The 26,093-nt window shown below is 41.5% G+C and overlaps 1 protein-coding gene across 1 annotated transcript; it reads left to right on the top strand.

Annotated features, from left to right (window-relative positions):
- Positions 1 to 11,532: 11,532 nt before the first annotated feature.
- LOC147447607 (uncharacterized) lies at positions 11,533 to 17,127 on the top strand. The gene has a single exon (XM_086523323.1). The coding sequence runs from the start codon at positions 15,717 to 15,719 to the stop codon at positions 16,254 to 16,256; it is 540 nt and encodes a 179-aa protein (XP_086379449.1). The 5' UTR covers positions 11,533 to 15,716; the 3' UTR covers positions 16,257 to 17,127.
- The last annotated feature ends 8,966 nt before the right edge of the window (positions 17,128 to 26,093 follow it).

The following is a 26,093-nucleotide window of genomic DNA, read 5'->3' on the forward strand; positions in this document are numbered from 1 at the left end:
TGGTTGGGAGGTAAGATTCTCTTTGAGCTTGTCAAAAGAATTTTTCTCCTTAGCATTCCATGAATACTTAACACTCTTCTTTGTTAAGTCATGGTGGTCCTTTTATTTGATAAAATTTTGCTATAAAGCGTCTATAGTATGTACACATACCAATAAAGCTTCTTAGCTCATGTAGATTAGGCCATGCTTTTAGTACCTCTAACTTTGATGGATCCATATGGATACCATCTTGAGAGATAATGTGACCTAAGTATTGAATCTCTTGAAGAAAAAATTTCGCTTTTCTTTTGGTTGAGAAAAAGCTTGTTCTCCCTCAATGCTTGAAAAATCACTTGGAGATGTTGCTTACATTCCTCCAAAGACTTGGAGTAGATGATGATATCATCAAAGAACACTCCAGTGAATTTTTTGTAGGGTCTAAAGATTTTCTCCATTAGATGATTGAATGTGGCTGGTGCATTAGTCAAACCAAAAGGCATGACGAGATATTCATAAAGGCCAAACGTTGTACGAAACGCGATCTTTAGAATATCTTCTTCCACTATCCTTATTTGATGATAGTCACTTTTAAGGTCAATCCTACTGAAGTAGGTAGATCCTTATAGCTTATCAAAAAATTCTTCTGCCTGAGGCACTAGAAATCTATTTTTGATAGTGATATGGTTTAGTGCTCGATACTCCACACACATACGATATGTACCATCTTTCTTTTGCACTAAAAAGGACCGGTGAACAAAAGGGAGAGGAGGCCTCACCATCCCTTTGTCAACCAATTCTTGTACTTGCCTCATGATCTCCTGTTTTTGAGCTTGGGAAACTCAATAAGGAGGCTTGTTAGGCGGTGAGCTTCCTGGTAGGAGCTCAATTCGATGGTCATCATCCCCTCATTTTGGAGGTAAATCCATAGGGATATCATCGATGAACACCTCTTGGAATCCTTTTAGAAAATTAGACAAGTCTAACTCCTCTTAATTCCTACCATTTACATTTGATGAAACATTAGGATCTTTTAGAGACTCTTTGACAAAAATCATGTACGCAAAAACTGAGCTCTTCATTCATTTATCAAAAGTAGGAGGATTTACAAGTGGTATAGTGCGACCAAATTCACTAGCATCTATATACATGTTCTTTCCCTGAAGGTGAAGTAGATTCTCCTTTCAGGGAACTTCATGTTGGCAACCATGCGGTTGAACCATGGTGCCCCTAAGATAGCATCCTCATGTTGGAGAGGAGAGATGAAAAAGTCTTCTTTGTTGACAGAGCTTTGGACATGGAGCCTCAACTTCCCAATCAAGGGAGTAACAAAGGCTCGCTATCCCTTGAAAGCAGTGTCAGTCGTTACAGCATCTCCCATCTTGAAAACTTGAATGCCCAACTCGGTGGACAACTCCATTGATATGAAGTTGTGAGTAGAGCCAGGGTCCAACAAGATGAAGGCATCATGCTCTCTTACCTTTCCCCAAGCATAGGAAAGAGGTGCACCTTTGCAATGAGCATCCTCTTTTGGAGCTTTGATGGTGGAAGCTCTAGGAGTCTCATTGCGAGCATTCCTCTTGGGGCAAGAACGATAGCCATGTCCTTGCTCCCCACACTTAAAACATTTATGGTCCTTCAAAAAGCTTCAAGATCTTCCGGAGAGAGTTTGTTTTTACCTTTGTAAACTCCCTTCTCCTTGACTAATTTTTGTTGTTGTTGTTGGAGGGAAGAATTTTGGGCATTAGTTTTCTCCTTTGCATCATTTTTATCTTTATTTTCCATGGGCTTGAAATTCCATCTAGCCCCTTGTTGGAAATTGATGCGCGAAGCAACCATGGTGTGGTGGATTACTTCGGGGATAGAACCAATCCGTTGAGAGTTGACCTATTCGGCCACCTCTTCGGGTAATCCCGCACAAAATTGTTGATTTTTCTCGGCAAAGTATCTTTTGAAAGACAGTAGCCTTGAGATGTAAATCCCGAAACTTGTCTACATATTTGTGAATAGACTCATGAGAGAGAAGCTTCAAACTGTGCCATTCTGTAAGCACTTTGTCCTTTGCATCGCTTGCAAGTAATTGATTCATGATGGAAATTCATAGAGTTTTCCATGTTTTTGGGGCTTCGTCGTTTCCATGAAGGCTAGCCCACCATTGATGAGCCGATTTTTGGAAGTGCACAGCTACATGGCATAGCTTGGAGGACTCTGTGAAGCCCTCGTCTCCAAAAGCCGCATCAAATTGTTGGATGAAGGCCAACACTTTGTTGATAGCACCAAAGGTTCCATCATAGGTGAGAAAAGAGATGCTCTTTCATCCCTCTTTGCACTTCTTTAGCTTTTGTGACCTTCGCCATGCAGGGTATGATTTATGATGTCCTCCCCTCTTGTATTTTGTAGGAGAATAGCCATAGCTTTTGTTGGAAGAGGAGGAAGGTGAAGAAGAAGGAGAAGAGAGTGACCTCTTTCTTGCCCTTTTCTTCCTTTGTTGCCTCTCTTCCCTTTCAGAGTGACGAGGAGAAGGACTGTGGGTTGAATGTTTCCTCTTAGGAGGAGTTGGTGATCGTCTAGACCACCATCTTCATGGAGTCACATCTTCAGAGGAACTTAAAGTTTCATTGCTTTCTTGCTCTTTGAACTCCTCCTCTTGTATGGGAGAGAGTCTTCTTTTGGGAGTCTCTTCAAGAGGCCTCCTACGCTCTCTCTACTCTTGGATAGGAAGGGAAATCACATAAATGCGAAGTTTGTTGAGTAACTTCGGCTTGCAAAGCAGGGTTTCCCATAGCTTGTTGCAACCTAGTGAGAAGATAATGGACAAACATGAGGGCATCATGTGTGTGTGTGTGTGTGTGTGTGTGTGTGTGTGTGTGTGTGTGTGTGTGTGTGTGTGTGTGTGTGTGTGTGTGTGTGTGTGGGAGAGTATACCCCCCAAGCATGCCCCTAGCTTCCTTGGTTGACCCCCTCTTCTAGCACAAGCTTGAAGCTCATTGGACCCCGGAAAGTCTGACCAGTCACAAGCACGATGCATATCAAGCAAGCATGCTAGCCTTGGGACAAGTGTCCCCCTTTCCCCTTTGAGAGAGAGGACTTGATAAATGCAAAAACAATTAATTAAATCTACTAATTTATCATTGGACCCCTTGGGTGGCCAACCAATAGGCTTTAGGCACACCATGAGGGCAACATGAGGAGGAGCTTGACAAGTGTCCCTTTTGCTTTCTTTCTACCAAGCTTTCCTTGTGTGAGGGTGTGTGTGCTCTCTCTCTAGTCCCCTATTGTAGGGCTCGCCCCCTCCTTGTAGGGATAGTGGTTTGACTTTTGGCACACCTTACCCTCAAGCACCTTAGTTAGCAAGCATGAGAAAGCACCTCAAGCTTGGGTGGTGTTCCCACAAGCACATCAAGCTCCCTAGTCGGCAAGCACGACAAGCACCTCAAGCACCTTAGTCAGCAAGCACCTCAAGCACCTTAGTCATCAAGCACCTCAAGCACCTTAAGCTTGGGTCGGGTTCCCACCTCAAGCTCAACCCTAGCTTACCTAAGGTCAAAGGTTTTTTTATAACACCAACCTTTGGAGGTCTTTAATGAAGCTAACCCTAAGGTATTTAAGCTCCATTAGTTAACTTGCTCTTTGATATATCATCTCTCATTTGGGCCCCTTTACCATTGGCTTCGTGTCGAGATCGACCTGAAAGACATACCTATATTCTAACCCTTGTTCCCGCTTATTCTCCCACATTAAATGATCAGTTTAATATGAGAAGATAATCTGGGTTGGTTAGATATTAGTTTTTATAATTCATTTCACACCCTGTGTAGTATCTTTACGAGCTTAGTTGTGGGTCTACCAATCACCAATGCAGGTCATGGCTCGATTTCGGTGTTGGTAGATAAGGGACTAAACTTCGTACAGTTAACCAAGTTGGTTATTCATGGTACCATTGTTGATTACTTAAAACTGCTACAAGGGATTGTGACCTACATTTACTTGCCATTTTTGGACGACTGTTTGTAACAATTGGGAAACACAACTTAGTACTGCGTCATCAGCTAGAGACCGATAGGAAGTTTACAAGTATGAATCTTGTTCTAAAGGATATGCTACGAGCGTATGTTAGTAAGAAGCAATCCAACTGAAAAGGTAATCTCTCTAATTGGAGTTTGCTTACAATAGTGCTAACCATGGGATGACTTTTTTTAGTCCTTTCATGCGTATGTATGGTTTTCAACCTAGGCCACCAATTACGGTGGGGTTGGCAATTGAAAAGCTTCAGCAATTCAAGGATTCCCTCCAAGACAATATGTAAATGCTGAGATTGGATCGTCAAAATGTTCGACAAGCACATGATCCATATAAGAACTATGTTGATGAGAAATGTTGGCAAGTTACCTTCACAAAAGGGGAAGAGGTATTTTTGCGTGTGCTAGAGTATTCAAAAAGTCTGAAGACTGGGCCAAAACCTAAATTATCTCCGAGGTATTGTGGGCCTTTTCAGATACTCAAGCGAATTGGTGATATGGCCTACAACTGTCACTGCCAGTGCACTCTCGCATTCATCTAGTGTTCCATGTAAGTTGTTTACATAAATGCTTACATAAGGACGACAATGTATTGACCAAGAGATTTTGGTTGATTTCATTGAACTTTCAACTCAATGCATGAACCTGAGTGTATACTCGACTACCATGATCTACGTATGTGTCATCATGTATGCCAATAAGCATTAGTCAAGTGAGGAAGGTGACACTTGGGAAAATGTTAGTGTTCACATGAAGGAATTTCCCAGTTTTGTTTTTGAGGATGAAAATGCTTCTCCAAGGGGGAGTAATGTAAGTCCAAGGGCCAACGGCCACGAGGCAGTCTGAACATGGCTCGAGGGTGTCTATAAGAGACTATGGCTGGGTGGAGAGTGGGTATTCAGACTTCCTGTAGTCTAACAAGTCCACATTTCCTTTTTTTCATTATATGCTAGACTCATACATGGAAAACTTTGATTCTTTATGAATGCATGATTACAAACCTTGTTCAGGATTAAGATCAAATTTATTAGGTCCTTCTAATGGAATCGATTCATAGCACCTAGTAATATCAATTACAAATATATTATCAATCTTCTCAAGAAGGTTAATTGATACCTCATATGAAAAATTAGTTATCCGATATAATGACAAGAAATTCTTAAGAGTCCCTTGCATCTTGAATGCCCATTCTTGCATGCCTTTAAGCAACAAGTTGTAGATTGTAATAAGTGTTTTGAGTTACTTATGTGAAAAAACATATATTAGCACTAGTGATCCATCTATAGGTTCCGTTGTGTGGCTTACAAATGGAAGTCGAAAAGGGAAGATTATGGGTAAATGTCCTCATCTCTAGGGTAATGCCATGAAGTTGAGAGGTTACAGATTCTATTACCTCAGACTCAGAGATCCAAGAACCATTCCTTTATGCGAGGGGAGAAATCTCCTCCACTGAGTCTAATCAAAGCTTTCTGTTTGACCCATTCTATGCCATAAAAGTCTGGAGTATTCTCTCGTTTGTCAAATATTGAGATCAAAAGTCTAGATTGAATCCAATCAGTTTCATCTATGACTCTAGGACAATCTGGCCAATAGTCATATACCCATTTACTATCCAATGGCCACTTGTTTTGTTTTAGGCATTATGAAGATAGCTTGAGGAAGTATTTCTTAGCTTCGTTGTTTGGCAAGCTAGGAAATTCTTCCATAGCCCCCCTAGAAATCATCCAATGATTTAAGAGTTGTGTGAACTTTTGTTGGTCTTTCAACAATGTGACCTAGGAACTTAGATAATTCTTTTCTAGTATTAGGGTGTTTAAACATAGACATGTTCAATGACCTTAGATGTACTTTGGTTGTTCCATTGTTATGTACTTTGAATGATCCATTGTCAGGTTTCACTTCACTTAAAAAAGGCTTAAATCTTTAAAACATTAAGTAATCACACTTCATTTCCATATGTAAATCCCTTTGAAAAATCTATAATATTTTCACCCAACGGTAAGAAATTCCAAACTGCCCAAAAACTGACAAAAAAATTGCTCAAAAGCACAATACACGAGTTTTCCAATTCCATGATCCTGCTGATATTTATAATATGACAAAAAAGACCATCCTTTTGAGAAGTTCTTTTGTATAGTTGTTTTCTCCCAAAATCAAAAATTAAAGTTATGTCACCTGTCAATCGTCCCACCCAAACTTTTTAGCTACTGAAGTGACTAGCTTCTGCATAATGTTGTCGTTCGTTGAAGCTTGAAGGCTTGGAATGGGTGTTTGAAGATGAGCCATCACTTTCCATTAATGGAGAGGGAGGGGTGAAGGCAACCATAATGGGAGAACGTGGTTTCGGGGGGAATCTTCTACAAGGTGGGGGGTTGTAACTCCCCTACCCTGTCTTCCTGTGCCACCTCTCAAACCTCCCCATCAAAGTCCACGGGAGGGGGGATGCCAATCTGGGCCGTTCATTTGCTATGTATTCTGCTACGGAATTTAGCACTGAAGCCGCTTGATAAGCGACAGATCAGCATGCACAATAATTAGCTCTTAGGCCAACCGTTTGCAAGCACATCTGCGCACGTAATAAGGACATGTCGTTGTCGTTGTGTGTAATCGCCAAGACGTCGCTTTCGATGCTTAGAATCCATGGCACATCCCTGTCTGGCCCCCCTCGCCCTGGACATTTGACGGTTGGGAATGGTCTTATAGTGACCATTCCCTATTTAAATCAGTGCTCTCTGCCTCCACCGGTCGCCCTGATTAAAATAGGAAATGGTCACTGTAAGACCATTCCCTAACCAAAACTGGTTGAATCTCCCACTTACTAGTGCTGCGAGACCTCTTCCTAGAATTGGTTTTTTCTTTGGAATCAAATTTTCACCTCCTTTTGTTAATCTTTCAATAATAGCAAGACCAAGGTGAGATTATTTATTCTCCCCTAAGAGCCTTCTGATCTTTGGCCTTCCACATGTGATGTTTTTACCTTGATTATGTAACATCGATTTGGAGAAAGGAGCAAGGTTAGCTATGCCATGTGGCCACAAGTGATTGGTCTCTTCAAATATAGGCGAGAGAAGGAGAGAGAGAGAGATGGCTTTAAAAAAACAAGGTAATAAGTGATCGAAAAAAGAAGCGGCTGCATATATGCATGTGGCTCCGGTGAGAGAGAGGCAATCGACAGCTGAGAGAGAGAGAGAGAGAGAGAGAGAGAGAGAGAGAGAGAGAGAGAGAGAGAGAGAGAGAGAGAGAGAGAGAGAGAGAGAGAGAGAGAGAGAGAGAGAGAGAGAGGCAATCGAGGTACTGTGTGTGTGTGTATGTGTGAGTGTGTGTGTGAGAGAGAGAGAGAGAGAGAGCTGCATCCCCTTCCTCCATCTCCATTGCCTGCATGTCGTCTCATGGAGTGCATTGATTGTGGGATATGAGAGAGAAGCTATCACCTACGCATGCATCTTGAAGGCATGTGGCTCTACTCAAGATGCTCTTGAAAAGAGATGTCATGCTTGGGCTTATCGGGCTCCTGAGGGCTCTTGGTAATGTCCATAAAGCTAGTGCTTGAGAAGCTTCCTATCTGGAACATTGTCTCTTGGAGTGCATTGATTGCAGGATACACACAATAGAGCAGGGCCCAAAAGCTCTAGGCTATTTTCAGCGGATGCAAAGCAAGGACCTCTCTTGATGCAATCACATAAGCTGCAGCCACTTCTGCCATCGCCATTGCTTGTATGTGGTCGATATGTATCCCAAATGTGGTGCACTTCAAAAAGCACAAAGAGTGCTTGAGGAGCTTCTTGTCTGGAACGTCATCTCTTGGAGTGCATTGATTGTGGGATATGCACAACAGGAGCAGGGCAGCAAATCTTACCAAGGCAGCATGATACATTTGCGATAGTGGGTTACTTGAAAATAACAAATATTTAGCCAACATGTTAGTCGGTATGTATGTCAAGCATGGTGTACTTGTCTGAGCGCAACAAGTCCTTGACGAGTTGTTGTGCTTGGCACTGCTCAATATGTATGCCAAATGTGGTGCACTTCAAAAGCATCTTGAGGAGCTTACTGTTTGAAATGGCGTCTCTTGGAATGTACTAATTACAGGATACTTACAACAGGAGCAGGGACAAAAAGCTCTATGCTATTTTCAGCATATGCAAAGTGATGGCCTTTGTCCAGATGAAATCACCTATGTGTGCATCTTGAAGCCATGCAGGGCCAGGTAGCTTTGGGTTGTTTTTAAGCAAATGCAATCACCTACACGTGCAACTTGCAGGCATCTAGCATCATGCAAGATGTTGGTATGGGCAAAAGAGTTCAGGATGATATTGTTATTCAGGGTGTTGTTGACAGAAAACTTCATGCTTGGCACTCCCTTGGTCGACATGTATGCCAAATTGGGTGTACTTCAGAAGCACAAAAAGTGCTTGTTGTCTGGAATGTAGTCTATTGGAATGCACTAATCACGAAATATGTCCGGCAAAGGTAGGGCCAAGAAGCTCTGGGATGTTTTCAGCAGATGCAAAGAGACAAAAGCTATCCAAATACAATTGTGTACCCTTGTATCTTGAAGGCATGTGGAATTAGGCAAGATCCTGAGATGGGCAAAGGAATTCACAATGATATTGTTAGTCAGGGGTTGTACAAAAGAAAATTTGTGCTTGGCACTGCCTTGGCTGATATGTATGCCAGATGTGTTGTACTTCATAAAGCACTCTTTGTATGTGCACGGACACTTCCACACACACATACACACTTGATTCTCTCTATGGAGCACTAGTTTCATTTTCACAGGGCAGAGCAATATCCACTACACAAGCAAACATGGGAGAGGAAGAGATGAGTCTTGTTTTTTGTGAGCTCACTTAAAGAGTGTGCTAAGAACAATGATTTTTGATATTTGCGAAAGTGGGTTACTTGAAAAAACATATACTTAGCCAACACATTAGTCAACATGTATGTCAAGCGTGGTGGACTTGTCTCATCACACCAAGTCCTTGAGGAGATTTGGGCTATTTTAACCGGATGGGAAGCAAGGGCCTTTCTCCAAACACTATCACCTACGTGTGCATCTTGAAGACATGTGGCTTGATGCAAGATGCTATTGAAAAGAAAATCGTGCTTGGCACTACCTTCTTCGATATAAAAGCCAACTGTGGTGCACTTCAAAAAGTACAAAGGCTAGATGAGCGTGCATGGATTGCGAGATACGCACAACAGGAGTAGGGCCAGAAAGCTCTAGGCCGATTTCACCAAATGCAAGGTGTGGGCCTCTATCCTGATGCAATCACCTACGCATGCATCTCGAAGGCATGTGGCTCTATGCAAGATGCCAATTCGGGCTTAAAAATTCATTCTGATATTATTGGTCAGGGGTTGCTATCTAATGTCATCTTTTAGAGTGCATTGATTTTGGGATACATGCAACGAGAGCAGGCGAGAAAGCTTTAAGTTGTTTTCAACGGATGCAAAGTGAGGGCCTCTCTCTAGATGCAATCACATACGAGTGCATCTTTAAGGCATGTGGCTCTACATGAGATGCTGGTATGAGCATAAAAACTCATGCCAACATTGTTAGCCAGAGGCTATTGAAAAAAGATGTGCTTGGCAGTGCCTTGGTTGACATGTCCGCTAAATGTGGTGCACTTCAGAGAGCACAGATAATGCTCAAGGAGCTTACTCTCCACAGTATGGACTCTTGGAATGCATTGATTGCAGGATTTTCCCCATAGGGGCAGGGCACAAAGCTCTCGTTTGTTTTCAGCAAATGCAAAGTGAGGGTCACTCTCAAGATTCAAGCATGCATATTGAAGGCATGTGGTTGCTAATATGGGCATAAAAATTCACGCTAATATTGTTAAATAGAGGATGTTGAAAAAATATGTCGTGCTTGGCACTGCCTTGGTCAATATGTATGCTAAATGTGGTGCACTTTAAAAATTCACACGAGTATTTCTTTTGTGAGATCACTTAAAGACTGTGCTGAGAAGAAGGATTTGTACCAAGGAAGTCAAATTCATGCTGATATTGATTACTTGAAAAGAACGCATACTTGCAGAACATGTTGGTCGGTATGCCTATCAAGTGTAGTGCACCTGTCATGGCAAAACAAGTCTTTGATGAGATTCCTGTGCGAGATGTCGTCTTTGATTGTAGGATATGCCCAACAAGGGCATGGCCAGGAAATGAGTATTTCTTTTGTGAGCTCACTTAAAGACTGTGCTGAGAATAAGGATTTGAACCAAGGTAGTGGGATTCATGTTGATTTTTGTGATAGTGGGTTACTTGAAAAGAACGCATACTTGGGGAACATGTTAGTCAATATGTATGTCAAGTGCGGTGCACCTGTCATGGCACAACAGGTCTTTGACGAGCTTCCTGTGCGGGATGTTGTCTCTGATTGAGGGATATGCCCAACAAGGGCGAGGCCAGGAACGAGTATTTCTTTTGTGAGATCACTTAAAGACTGTGCTGAGAAGAAGGATTTGTACCAAGGCAAGAAAATTCATGCTGATATTTGCGATAGCGAATTACTTGAAAAGAACATATACTTGGAAACATACTTAAAAATTCGTGCTGATATTTGCGATAGTGGATTTCAAGTAATCAACTATCGCAAATATGCCAGATGGGGTGCCCCAAAGACTGTGACTTTGTGTATGTGTGAGCCTACGAACGGACAACAAGGCAGATTCAACAGACCTTGAAACCAAGAACATCAGAAGTAGTGCAGGTAATGGTAGGCATGATAACAAGAGTGAATATGAAAGTCGGCATGTTTGCAGAAGTCGCAGAATGGATGACAATGATAGAAGGTATACTGGTTGAAAGGTGGCTGAACAATGTAAGGAAGGTCTAGCATCGGATCCATCCAAGATTGTGCGTTGATCCACACCACCAATACCAAAGGTACACTTATATTCCTTGTTTTGATTTCCTTTCTGTGATCCCAAAAGTACTTAGATTGCATCAAGTACACATTAAAGCAATGAATTTACATCATTTCATTTAAAAGAGTGTAGAAGAAGGTGACAAGGACCGAAGAATTTTTGTGATGCCTAACAAAGGGACACATGGACGATACACCATGGCATGGTTCCGTGGAATGATACATGTTTTCATAAAGCATCGGTAATGAGTTCTTCCTTGTACAACTGTAGTATATTTACAATTAGAAAGTCCCTCCAACACTGGAGGAGAAGCATAAGTCCTCCTTCAACACTTTGGGGGGGGGGGGGGGGGGGGGGGGGGGAAGTGGCGGAGGAAGGGCACGTTCCCTACCGTATTATTATAAATGTGGAGAATGGTTCCAACTCCACACCATACATACGTAGGGTTTTTTCTTTTTTTTAATGGACACAAGCATCACAAATGCACGAAGCGCATCTCTCTTCATTTTTATTATAATGTGAAAATTTTCACATCCACACATCTTTTAATGCAAAATCTCGTTTGTGATGCGAGGTCATAGAGTTTTTGGCGAAAGCTTCAAAGATGATGCTACGGAGCCTTCAAAATAAAAGATGATATAACGTGAAAGGTACAACATTGGTCCTCTTGTTTAATTCACACCATTTTCACAACAAATCAATCAAGGCCTACCAGTTTACACCTACGGAGGTCTTCCCCACCAAATTCGTTCTTCGTTAGAGACCCCAATTTTTTCTTGCACTGCGAGTCAGGGACCCAACCTTAATTTACTGCCAGAACCCTAGATACTCAGGTGTCATGGCATTGCCCGCCACACCTATGCTTCACCACAGGGGGTTCGCTTCCGGGATGCACCTGCGCCCCACATCACCACAGGCATGCTTCAGCTATGCCTTCTCTCTCCGCCGACTTCTCACATCTTAAGGCTCTACTTCTTGTCTTCAGCCCTGAACCTTTTCCCAAGGTTCACAGTGCTGGTTGCGGATGTGTATATCCGGGATGTCCCATGGGAACGCTCTGCTGGTAAGACTACACAGTGATGTTGCAAGGGATAGGGGATGCCCTAGAAGCGGTAAGACTACACAGTTATGTGATGCTGCAAGCGATAGGGGAGCACCAATTTATGTTGACGGGCTTGAACGAAAGTCTTTCAAATCCCCGTCAACATAAAGTGCTGCTCCCCTATCGAATAAAGATACATACAGTTCATGTCATGAGGAAGCCTAAGTCGGACTGAAAACCCTTCACAGGACGTCTGGTCTTCATAGTTGACGATTTTGATAAGCTGGCTCAAAAAGATGTTTTAGCGTTAGTTTCATGGCGAAGACAGAAGAAGCTGATGATAAGGAGGTATACTTGGTGGGTTCGGAGCAGAGTATTGAGCTAATTTCCAACTGTGATTTTGTAACCAGAGGTATACTTGTGCATCATTATCCTCCAAGCGCTCAAGAGACAAGGGAGGCTTTGAGAAAGTTCATCAATAGCCACCCAGACAAGTAAAACCTGGAGATGTTGAGAAGTGTCTCTACCTCCGAGGGACATGCCCAACTGAGTTTTTGGATGCTACGCTCCACGCCACAGAAGAATATTTAATGAGCAGTTTACAGCAAAGCATGACAGATTTGAGTGGCTACACGCTTTTAGTGGTAGGGTCTAATGGCGTGCCACTGGTGTACGACGTGGCTCTCGAGAAGATGGAGTACTATGTCCCTAACATAGACAAGGTACTATCTGAACCTTGCATTCTGTATTATCAGAGAAAGGTGTACTTTATCTTTGGCTGTAGTCGGGAATACCATGCCGCTTTGGTACTTTTAGCCTACAGAAGGAAGGTCGAATGGCTCTCTGCAGAAGACGAACGACTCTCTGCAAAAGAAAAAGAAAATCTTGCAAAAGCAAAAGAAAAGCTTGTGATGGAAAAGGAGAGGATTGCCAAAATTCAAGAGTGCATGTCTGATAAGTCATATGAGGCTTATGGCCCTCAACTGTAGAGTGAAGTGAATCTCTGGTTCACATAGTTTTTACTTCGTTAGCGTAAGAGTCCAAATCGTAATTCTGGCTCCACGTTAATCCACGTGGCTGCTCTACTCGCTAATTTTACTTCGTTAGCATGTAGCGGGATTTAAAAATCTGGCAAGACGTTCGTGCACCCGAGTCCAGCAAGGGCCTCTCTCCTGATACAGTCACCTATGTAAGCATCTTTAAGGCATGCGGCTATGTCGCGCAGAATCCAGTGAGAGCGTCTCTCCAAATGTAATCACCTACGCAGGCATCTTGAAGGCATGCGGTTGCGTCATGCTTTTTTAATTGTCGCACGCAAAATCCTGATGCGAAGCAAGGGCCACTCTCAAGATGCAATCACCTACGCAGGCATTTTGAAGGCATGTGGCTCTACACAAGATATTGATATGGGCACAAAAATTCATTGTTTGCTGGTCAAGGACATTTTTGTTGGTAGTGAGATACCATCTGGTGACATGGAATACCATGATTGGAGACTATGTCCAACATGGGCATGGAGAGGGAGCTTTGAAGGCATGCAACGGCAGGGAATCTCTCTAGATGGGCTCACCTTCACCTTTGAGGCATAAGTTATCAAGAATGGACTTTTAAAACAAGACAATTTTGTAGATATCGTATTGTTAGATATGCATGCAAAGTGCGACTTGTTTGGAAAAGCTCGAGAAGCTTTTGGCCAGCTCACAACTCAAAATGGAATCTCATGGACAGCCCTAAGTGGAGAATATGCTCAACAAGGGTATTGTCGAGAAGATTTGATGCATTCTGATTAAATGCAGCAAGGAGGCCTTTTTCCAAATGCGGCCACCTTTGTATTTGCTTTGAAAGCTTGTGGCAACTTCACAGACTCAAACGAGGGCCAAGAACTGCATGCTTAGATTGAAGATGAGGGACTGCTCGAGCAAAATATCATTGTTGGAACTACGTTGGTGGACATGTATTGCACGTGTGGTGTTCTTGACAAGGCACAAGAGGTGTTTGATCAGCTTCCAAAATGCAATGTAGCCACATAGAATGCTCTTATTTTAGGGTATGCTCAACATGAGGACGGTGAATATGCATTCAATTGTTTCTATAGGATGCGATCTCAAAGTATCCCTCCAAATGTTGTCAAAGTCTATTGAAAAAAGATGTCATGCCTGGCATTGTCAAAGGATGGAAGCACAATTAGGACTTTGTTTTCTCCTTGTTAAAGGAATGTGCAAAAAGAAGGGATTTGCACAAAGACAGTCTTATGCATACACAGCTTGTCTCACCAGAAGTTTGCTGTTGAAGCACATTTTTGTTGGCGAGCTAGTCAACATGTATGTGAAATGCGGTGCACCGTCGAAAGCTCAAGAAGTGTTTAGTGAGCTTCCATCTCCGAATCTTGTAAAATGGAATACTATGATTGGAGAATATGTCCAACATGGGCGACGGGCGTGGAGAGAAAGCTATTGGTTGCTTTGAAGGCATGCAAAAATAGGGAATCTCTCCAGATGGGCTCACTTTCACCTTTTCTTTGAAATCATGTGGCATTCTGGAGAAGTAGGCAAAGCCAACAACTTCATGCAGAAGTTATCAAATAAGAACTTTTAAAACAAGATAATTTTGTTGGTATCGCACTGTTAGGTATGTATGCAAAGTGCGACATGATTGGAAAAGCTCAAGAAGACTTGGCCAGCCCACTTCAATATGTGGTCTCATAGACAACCCTAATTGCAGGATATGCTGAACAAGGGTATTGTCGGGAAGCTTTGATGCATTTTGAAGAGATGCAATGAGGAGGTCTTTTTTCCAAATGCAATCACCGTTGTAATTGCTTTGAAAGTTTGTGGCAGCTTGGGAGACTCAAAAAAGGGCCAAGAACTGCATGCTCAGATTGTAGATAAGGGTCTGCTCGATCAAAATATTATTGTTGGAACTGCATTGGTGGACATGTATTGCAAGTGAGGCCTTCTTGACAAGGCACAAGAGTATTTCGATTTGCTTTCAAATTGCAATGTAGTTGCATGGAATGCTCTTATTTTAGTGGGGTACCCTCAACATGAGGGTGATGAGGATACATTCAATTGTTTCTATAAGATGCGATCTCGGAGTGTCCCTCCAAATGTTGTCAGAGGTTGTTGGAAAAAAATGTAGTGCTTGGCACAGTCTTGGTCGATATGTACGCCAAATGTGGTGCCCTTGAGAAAGCACAAAAAGTCCTTTAGGAGATTCTTATCCAGAATGTCGCCTCTTCAAATGCATTGATTGTGGGATGTGTGCAACGAGAATAGAGCTGTCCTGTTGAGTGTATCCGACAATCAATACACTCCAAGAGACGACACTTGGGACAAGAAGTTTTGGCGTATTCTGTAGAAAACGCATTCCAAGCGAAGAGCATGCATTAAAGACATTTCATGTTTCCATTATGGCACCACATTTGACATACATATGGACCAACGCGTTGCTAAGCAGTGCTAGTTGATTGTGCATTCTCTTACCCATATGAGAGTCTTGCGTAAGAACAGAAGCCAAGTACGATAATTTTTTGAAACGACCATATCCAAAGTGCCCCACAGTTGGTGTACATTCCCACAATCAATGCACTGTAGGAGACGACATTCGGGATCACATAAGCGTGCATCTTGTAGGCATGTTGTTGTATGCAAGATGCTGACATGGGCTTATAAATTCACTCTTATATTGTTAGTCAGGGGTTGTTGCAAAAATTTTCCATGCTTGGCAATGCCTTGGTTGAGAAATATGCTAAATGTGGTGCACTTGAGAAAGCACAAAATGTGATTGTGGATCTTCCGGTCCCGAATGCCATCTCTTGGAGTGCATTGGTTGCTAGATACGCACAACAAGAGCAACATACCCAAAAGCGTGATATCCACTTGCCATGTGTATCTATCTCAAGCTCGACAACTCGATAGTGGCGATGGCAAATGCCAGTTCATGTTGGCTTCAAAAAGAGCACGCTGGGGTCTTCTCCTCTCCTTAACCAATGGACTCGTTTACGCAGGTGCTAGAGTTGCAAAGAAACTTACACCAGGGAGTTGCAAGGAAACTTACAGCAGGGCAAAAAAGAAATATGATGAGGAAGAGGAGGGAGAGCAACTTCACTTTGAGAGCAGTGACAAACTTTACTTAGTTGAAGGACGGAAGCACAGTCAGGACTTTGCTTTCTCCTCAGTGGGTTGGAGAATCTCGTCGTCTCCAATCGGAATGAGACACAAGCGTGCTGCGTGTGCGCTTCTACCGGCGAGACAAGCCGTTGCACATTGTACATTAATTTTTTGGGTCAAAATTGAGCATCTTATAACTATTGGTCAAACACAGGATTATGTCAGCTTAAGATAATAGGATTTGTGGAATACAAAGCACAATCTCTCTCTCTCTCTCTCTCTCTCTCTCTCTCAAGCTTCTCTCTTTTGGGTTCTTGTTTTCTCCTACCCTTGGGTTCACTTCAATCCAATACAAATGTGGCTAACAAAGCACTCTAGTTGGTATTTCAACTTTTGGAACTTTTAAAATGATAAAAGTAAGTTTTATAGAAGGGGGGAGCTGAAAAACCGACTAAATTCATAGCTTTTAAGGCTCTTTTTGTAAATGTGGCTTGTTCAGGGCTTGATGTTGTAAGTTCTTTCCTATGTTTGTGTTTCTTTGGTGGCATTGCCCCTAGGCAGTTGCTATTGCATCGATTCGATTTTTAGCACAAAAGTGTGGCCCTGTATTATGGGCCAAGTAATAGTAATATCCTTCTTAGTGTTGACAAGGTGCCCTGTTCGTTGTGCGTGAGCTCTCTCTCTCTCTCTCTCTCTCTCTCTCTCTCTCTCTCTCTCTCTCTCTCTCTCTCGCATTGTGTTATAGAATGCCATGCTTGCAGCGAAGGGCCAAAGTGGCAATGCTTTATTGCCAGTTTCAAGTTTAGTTCATGTCTTCTGGCTATGCACAACAAGGAGAAATTGAAGCATGCTCATATCTCTTTCGAAAAATGCAGCAGGTAGGCTTGAAATCTAATGGTGAAACGAATTGCAGCTTGTAGCTCTGCTGGGCAAGAAAGATGAAGCACAGTTTTTGGACTCATAGTTTTTACTTTCAAATGTTGCTACCACAGAATTGCAGCCATCTTTGAGCGTTGGCATTTGTGCTTGTCAATCCACCCCTTCAAAAAATCTGTTTGAGTAGATAAAAATATGCTTGTATTTGTCAAGATGTTTTAAGTTCTTTCTCCTATGTTTGTGTTTCTTTGTTGACATAAGAGTAGTCTTGGAGTGCTAGACTCTTATCATGATTGAGTATGCCCATCACCTCCGGAGAACGATAGAAACTTAGCTCGTTGGTCTTTTGAAATATCCTTATACCAACCTGCATCTACTCTTGGGCATTGACGATGTCAGTGGAGATGTCGTAGCTTATTGTCCACACTATTCATGATAGAGTTGATGAACCTACACTTCATGCGTGCAAATGGAGTCCAATTCTTTGTAAAGTTTAGCTCAATGTTTTGTTCTTGTTTGTAAGTGCGTTAGGACTAGAGTTTATAGCTCTTTGTTTTGCATATTGATTAGTATCTCAGTAGAGTGGTTTTAAGTTATTAATGATCAAGTCTTTGTATGATTGTGTGTGTGCACCGGTGTTTATGCTTATTTTTTAAAGGTTCCTTAAGCCGTTCCTATTAATCTCTCAGTCCCCAAGACAAACCATATTTCTAAATGAAGAGTTGGATGCTTTGTGTGGTGGCCCCCTCTCCATCTCTACCTATTGCCCAAGACAAACAAGCCCTCTCTCTCTCTCTCTCTCTCTCTCTCTCTCTCTCTCTCTCTCTGCGTTGTGATTTGCCAACAACTACTCTCACCCTCGTGCTTGCGCTCTCTTTTTTCATGGGCAAAAGCAAAGCACATTCCTCTTTCTTTGTTTGTTTGTGGCCCCTTCCTCTTGTTGCCTTCTTTCATAGGTGGCACAAAGAATAGAGAGTTTGCATTGTAGAGGCAAATGTTGCGAATGGTGTTATAGTAGAAAAGTTAGCAAACCATTCATGATGTGATCAGAGAGTTAATAACAAGACAAATTAGAGAGAGATTAACATTACTACAAGTAACAAATCATAAGTAGATCAATATGCAAATGGGTACAAAGTAGGCAAAAGTGATGGTTATTTTATAGACTTGGGAGAGGGCATCTAATGATCTAATTAGTGATGTCAAATGTGTAGGCTTTGAAACTAGAGAGTGTTCTCACTTTTGATGGTGCGGATGTGCCACACACCCCAACAAGCCTCTTAGTGTGATATAATAGCACCCAAAAGTACAAAGGTGTCCTCAGAGAATTGTCAATTGGGTGTAGGACCAAAGTCAAAATAGAACTAGGTGTAGGATCAAAATGGTGTACCTCCTTGCCTAGAGAATGATAAGCAACTAAGTGTAGGTCAAATCAAAATACAAATGGGGTTTTATTGAAGGTGAAGTCCTACTGTAAATATTCAAAGTGTTTTGTGTAGTGCTTTGTTGCCAATGTCAGCCACACAATTTCGTTGTCGTTGATGCTCCTCTCCTCCAAATGTGTCGTCAAGAATCATAGATGCCGATGGAGTCATGGCATGTGCAGTAGAATTTGTGGAAATGTGTGAATGGTCTTACCTGGGCAATCTCTGAACCTAGTACAAAGTTCGTTCTTACGAAGCCAATTGATTGTGCTTTGTGTTTGGGCAAAATGCAAGAATGTGTGTGTAGATGCCTGGTGTGAAGCTTGTGGGCCTTTGTTAATTTTGTTTTGGGCAAAAACCCTCCCCTACAGAATCTTCTTTAGGTTGTTTGGTGTCCGATCGAAAGCATGGACTACTTTGTTTCACCGCGACAATAAGCTTTTGTAGATGGAGACAATTCGAGAATGTCGAGCTGGAGGTTTTGTTGTGGGAAAGACCACCAAGTGGAGGGAGCCCAATGTCGAGGCCGGTGGTGGGAACGGACGTTTTGTGCAGTGGGTGTTGATCGGCCCAAGGCAGTGTGTGGGACTATTCCCCAATGGACCCGAATGGGTTTGATAGGGCAAAATGAAAGCGCAAAGTCACATCCGGGTGCGTTCCAACTGAGCTGCAAGCACGTAGGATACCTTGCCTGCAGACCAGAGTGGCACTTTAGGTTGTAGTTGAGCGCCAAGCGTCAAGTCCACCCATGATCCATGCTCAAAATTGGCATGCAAGGGTCGACCCCACGATCCTCAAGACCTAAATTTATGTGTGTGCCTTGTAACCACTCCACCAATTTTGCTTACTTGTCAGTATTGCAAACTTTTTTAGTACTCGATCTTGCCAAAACAGTAGGCCTTGGCTACCTTAGCCATGAATACATGGCCATAAGTACCAATACCAACCCGTGTCAGTCGTTGTAAATCCAATCTGGCTATTGCTCAAGTTGGATCTCGATCACTTCTCTACAATCAAAGGTATTGAAGTTAATTTATCAATTGAAGATATATACATGGACTCTTGGTCAATTAAAGGAGCCAAAGGACCAATCTACAACCTTCAAATCTAAAAAGCTGAATTTCAACTAGCAAACAATGTCCAAATGACATCAAACTTGCTAGGCTATTTGTATGAGGTGTCTATTAACCTTGTGAACCAAAAAATGTCAAAAAAAAAAAAGCTTTGTGGCTATCAAGAGATAATGAGAATGCTTATTATCTACTGAGTCAAAAAAACCGTTATTTTTCACTTTTTTTAATTCCGCACTGGCTAAGCATGTGTTCAATAATCCCTAAATGAGGTTTCATAATTTTTTGGACCAATTTGATTCAATCTCCCATTAGTTTCTATGTCTGGGTAGTTTCAAATGCAAATCTAGTGGTGCTCATGCAAGTCAATATTGTCCAAATTATTTGAATCTTCTCCTAAGCACTCTATTACTACTCTAGACCAAATCCCCTTTGAAAATTTGTCCAAAAGTTGAGTTTTAGGGTAGGAAATAATAAGTGCGCTTATTATCTCTAGGGTCAGAATGAGGACTTTTTTCAACTTGTCTGGCTTGTACTAGATGTTCACACCTTAAACAAGTCACAAATCAAGTTTGTAGGCCAAATTTTGTAGGTGCAATTTGGTTTCAGTGATCCTTGGCCTTATTTGGAAACTTACAATTCCAGATGCCACTAGAGTCTTATTACACTATGTTGATGCATGTGGAGTTGACAAATGATCAATTTTTTTCTTTTTCAAGCCATAATAAGCGCACTTATTATCTAGCTACCCAATTTTGCAATTTTTTTCCACTTTTCACTTCCCACAGTTGTAACAAAGTATTTAAGAACATGTCAAGAAGTCTTATCAGTTTCTGCTCAGTTTCAATTGTTCTTAGCCCCAGTTGTCTGTCTGTTCATAGTGATGGGTGTTTTGGCCTAATTTTGTCCCCAAATGGAATTACAATCTCTCGAACCTTCACAAAAATGTTGACATGTCACCTAGACAAGATTTGCAAATGAAAAAAGCTCAAATTCATGCCTCAAAAAAAGTGCTTATTATCTAAAGGCTAGAATCTGCACTCTTTTGAAATTTTGATGGCATTCAAGTTTTATGCATCCTATTACAAGTACTTTTAGCCAAAAGAACTCACATTTGCATGCATCTATCATAGAGATAATAAGCCCATTTTTTTGCAGAATTTTGAATTTTTCCTTGAAAGCTGATTTTTGGCTTAGTTGTAGATTATATCAATGAAGACCAGAAATGCTAATTTAATGCTTTGAACTCGCCTTAAGAGTCACCTACCTAGAAACTCTGAAATTTTTGTGAACAAATTCAGTGACGAAAATTCTAACGATGAGATAGATTGGGAACCTTCCTCGATGTCTTCTTACTCTACTCCTAATCACATCAATAAAACGTAGTGTAAAGTGACCACAAACACTAGATTTTTTTTGTTTTTTCTTTTTGAAAAGAGCGTCAATCCTCAGACTTTGCTATCAACCTCTTGAAAACAACCCAATCTAAGCCTAAAGGTCCTCGGTGAGTATGACTACTCCCAAAACACCTCTACAATACCGAAGTAGACACACCTTGATTGTGCACTTTGGACAATGCTACTGAGCACTAAGGTTTTTCCCTAGTTTAGGTCACCTCGTCCCCTACAACAGCACCAAACTCTCTCTCTCTCTCTCTCTCTCTCTCTCTCTCTCTCTCACACACACACACACACACACACACACACACACACTTACAAGGACAAGTATACATCTAAATCATTAAAGACCAAGATTAATGCTAACAAGTGGAGAGATAGAATTATTTTTAATTCAAGATAATCCAAATCCACCTTTTCCTTATGGAGGCTCTCTCTCTCTCTCTCCCTCTCTATCTCTCTCTCTCTCACACCCACACACATACACAATGTCTCTTGCTCGATTTTTCTCAATCTCATGCTCTCTTGTTCCCATCCACCAATGTACAATTTGGTGCAAGCCATAGAATACACATAACGTTGTGGAAACCCGGATAGAAACATAGAGGGAGAGAGAAAAGATGTGTGTGCACGGTGTAGGATGAGAGAGAGAGAGAGAGAGAGATATGATATGCCAAATTTCAAAGTGCTACATCGGAAACAAATCTAGTTAGAAGATGAACACCCATTACTTATAGAGAGCATTACATTTATATTGCTTGTTAGTACATAAGGCAGCACTTTGTATAGTGCGGCCACATTCATTTTTTGGAAGCCCCGGGTTTTTTAGGAGTGATGCCCTCTCTAGGCAAGAGATGATTCACCATACACCCTAGCTGCACCTTAAATCTCCCCTCATCCTCCTATGTGATGGTTCCAACTCTTTTCTAGCAAGAGAATGCAAATTGCCTTCTCTCGTTCAAGGTCAATGACGAGCGCATGTTGAGTTCTCTGAGGCATCAATAAAGGCATTACACCTTAATGTTGCCTTGTGAGCCTCCCTAAGCGATTCGACTCTATATGTTGCCCCTCCATTGGGGATGGCCTCCATGGCATCCCAAGCATACTTGATGCTATTCTCAAGATCGTCAGACATTATAGCAAGATAGAGAAGCTCTCAAGCATAAATGTTGAATGGGTACACAAAATAATTGAAGCCACTATCAAATTTATAGCATTTGGGAGACTACTAAATTATTATTCATTACTTTTTTATTGATGTGGCATCTCAACAACCTCATACCCTATCGCACAATCTCTCTCTCTCTCTCTCTCTCTCTCTCTCTCTCTCTCTCTCTCTCTCTATCACACTTTTACATTTAAATCATTTTACACTAAATTATTATTCGTTACTTTTTTATTGATGTGGCATCTCAACAACCTCATACCCTATCGCACAATCTCTCTCTCTCTCTCTCTCTCTCTCTCTCTCTCTCTCTCTCTCTCAAAATCACACTTTTACATTTAAATCATTATACACCAAGATTAATGCTATAAAAAAAAAGAGAGACAAAATGATTTATAAAGCAAGATAATCCATAACATCTTCGTCAAAGGTCCAATACCTACTCAATCCAAATCAACTTTGCAAGCTTCAATACATGGTGGAAAATGGGTCACAAAAATATCCAATCATGGGGCTTTACTCTAAGTTTGGATATGTGTGTTCATGGTTAAGAGCATTGTACACATCTACTTTGCCTAGCACAGGATGATGTATGAACATGTTTTCATTTTGGCTCAATCCAAGCACTCTCAAGAAAATGAAGTACAAGTGCTTGCAAGCCAAATAAGATTTTTTATTGGCCTCCCTATAGGTGAAATCGAAGCATGTGTAGTAGGGGTCATCCTTGATGTGCACCTCATACACCCCCACGTGTCTGTTTCTTGCCTCCTGAGACTCAACCTTGAAGATTTCATGTGCTTTGTGTATGATGCATTTGTCTTCAATCACCTTAGCCTTTAAACAAAGAGCCAAACCAATTTTCTTTGCTGCCTCCTCTGATATGAAGTTACAAAATTTGACTCTTATGCCATTTCTTAGTATTGAACCACTGCTTACTTTTGTTGAAGCGGAAGAGGAATCATCTCTTCTCCTAGGAGAAGTGCCCATTGTGGTTGCACTCATTTGTTCTTTTCCAACTGTTTCCACTTGAAATCCTCCTTCAAGCAATAATTGTCCACGTACGTTATACAATGATTTATTTATTTTTTAATCCCTCGCCTGCAAGTTAGCTCCCATGCTTACTCTCAGCCAAGTTGGTTCTTGGAGTGTGCCCCATCAATACTTCTCTCTCTTGTTGTCATGATGCTTCCCCAGTGTGCAATACGCACCTCCCACAAACTCAGTCAAGAGTCCATTGTGGGTATGTTTCTGTCCACTCAATTTCCATTGTGCCACCATTATCGAAGGAGACAAGACTCTGCTGCAGCTGCCTCTCTAGAGGGAGCTAAACGCCACTTTTTGCACATGTCTTTGTGATTTTGTTGAGATGAAGAAACAATGTACCTTGTTGTGTGCACCACCATGCTTTGCTTCCAATAAAAAAAGTCAAAATCTCTCTCAATGTTGTAGAACATTGTCTTTTCCACCATTGAACACGGTGCGAATTGAATTTCAGTTTGCTTGAGCTTTGTCCATTCTATCACATACATGCCCCTTCATAACTTCATTTATGCAATACTAGAAAAGAATATTGTGCTTCCATGTCTTCCTCTTTCATCTCACAAGTTGCAATAGTGAGGAGATCTTGCATGCTATAACGTAAGACATCCATATTAGTATACATATTGTTAGTCGTTTCTTAAGATATGTCAAGCTTTCCTAAAATAACAAACATTGGATCGTAAACATGGCATGCCATGATCACCCAATCCACCAATCGGTGAGTGTGATCAAACTTCATCCAAGCGTGCTAAAGATCTCCAGTTCCACTTCGCCGCATTTGATTTACCAAATTCAATCCAAATGCAGGGCCAAACGTAGACATCTTGAACACAAATCACCGCTCACCTTCCGCTCCTTGCTTGAGACACCTGCTTCTGTGAAAACAATCATATGTGAAATCCCTTTTTAGTTGTAGCCAAGAGTCCACCCCAAATCTCTCTTTTGTTGGCCCATTTCTTGTTGTTACACAAACCTACAAAACCTGTATTACATAATTTAGTTACTTTGAAATAATATGTACAAACAAAAGAAACAAGTAATCATCCTCACCAATTGTCCTCCACTAAGGGGCCCATTGCTTCAACAACATTTAAAAATTCTTCCTCACTGAGTACATGGCTAGAGCACCCCTCTTGCATCAAAGCTGTTGTCACAATTTCCTTTGCCACACATATTTGTAGCTTTCGTGCACTTGCATGTCTATCGATATACACCGATGACTCGTTTTCTTTGGTTTTATCAGTGAGTCCTTTGGACGTACCATTCCTCGTGTCATGATGGTGAGTTCCTTGATGTAGCATCAATCTGCTCATGCTTTTATCCCTTGGCATGACATATTATACGAAGCAATCACATGTATGCAAACAAATGGGTGGTTGCCCACAATAGTGGCAAGTAAGGTTCCCTCCAAGTCCATCACAAAACTCGCCCATATAAGGTAATTTTAGCATACTATCATTGAAATGTGTCATATTTGACTTTCCAAAATTGACCAATTTGGGACAACTTTTGTTGAGATACTTTAGAGCACCTTCACAATGACTCTTGTTGCACACATTAGGAAATGTGGTATTTGAGGTTTGCAGTTTGGTCCAACGGTGTGGATCATAGTTATGTTCCATAACAACCATTGGATGAACCTTTTCTAAGGTCAGGGGAAACTGAAACACCATGTTACCATTTTTACACCTTTGAAATTTCTTCTTATTAGATAAATTTAATGAAGAGGATAGGGCAAAAGCTGGGAGCACACTTCGTGGCACAGCAATGAACCGATCATAGTGGCTTAGACTACCTATATCTTTGCTAGCATAACTAGTGTGGAAGGTAATTCTAAATTTATAATACACAAGTATTAGGTGAGTATATATGGTTTTGCTACAACTTCACTTTGTCTTTGCGATTTGTATCATAGGAATATTTTGATGCAATGTATCGGCTCAAAACTCAAAGTTTGCCAGCCAAAGCAAGCAGTGATTACCTTTCAAACGAAGATGATTACAAGGCAAGATATGATTTGGCGGTAAAAGAGACCGAGACTTTTTTGTGCGTAAGGGATTGGACATTGCAGTCATAGCCAATCCTGAGAATGGCTTATATTTTTTTCAAAAATGCATTTCTTTTGTGGGGACGAGAAGGGTTGCAAAATGACTTCCTTCATAGTGTCCGAGGTTGCACAAACACGCATTGGTCCTGTGGAGTAAGTATTATTTTCTTTTGAGAGAAATAGTTGTTTTTTTTAATTGTTTAACATGATTTTCATTGTTATATTGTTGAAAATGTTGCATGGTCGACATATTGGCCAAGGGAGATGTGTCGTTGGTGGAGGCATCTATTTCGACTCAAGAGAAGCCATTCTCGTAGTGGTTGAGAATACACGTATATTGGTGGTAGCTAGAAAGGTCAGCGTAGTCGCATTAGAGTACGGGATCATATACAGTATTACAACATTACTAATACTTGGAGTGCAAGGGTGTATTGAGCTTGGCTTAGAAGATGGAGGCCGAGAACTCCACGGTGAAGAAGCTACATGAACGCGTCGCACATGATTGTGGCATGTCTCTTGGCAAGGCAATGCAGGGTTTTTGACAAGAGCACTTTGGCAAGTCTTTTGTACGATGGAAGCCAACTATATGAGTCACACTCAGCACAAAGGAGCAACCGTATTTTTCATGTATTGTGATGCTTGCTATACAGGTATTGAACTATAGAGTTTTATTAGGATGTAAAATTTAAATCGTGTGTTTTGGATGTTGTTGTTCGTCTTGTAATTTGTAGATGGTGGTTGGGCACCCTTAAGACAAGTCTTCGTAGTCTATACCTTGAGCATCCCAACGACGTGCGGGTAGAGTCTGAGAGGGAGAAGAGAGGGATCTATCCCAACAATTGGATAGAAAGTCTCCATGAAAAGGTTACGTGGAGAGATTGTCCATGGTTCTTGGACTATGTGGATGGAGAGTTTCTCAAAAACCAACGCTTTTTTCTCCAAAATTTAATGATACCTAACATTTGATTAAATTTTGGATGTGACGCACTTTCGGCTCACTCAAATGCAAAAATTGTAGAAATTGTAAGTGTTGGAGTGGTTCTAGTACATCT

The sequence above is a fragment of the Adiantum capillus-veneris genome, chromosome 11 (assembly GCF_014529385.1).
Source record: "Adiantum capillus-veneris isolate H3 chromosome 11, ASM1452938v2, whole genome shotgun sequence".
Taxonomy (NCBI): Eukaryota; Viridiplantae; Streptophyta; class Polypodiopsida; order Polypodiales; family Pteridaceae; genus Adiantum; species Adiantum capillus-veneris.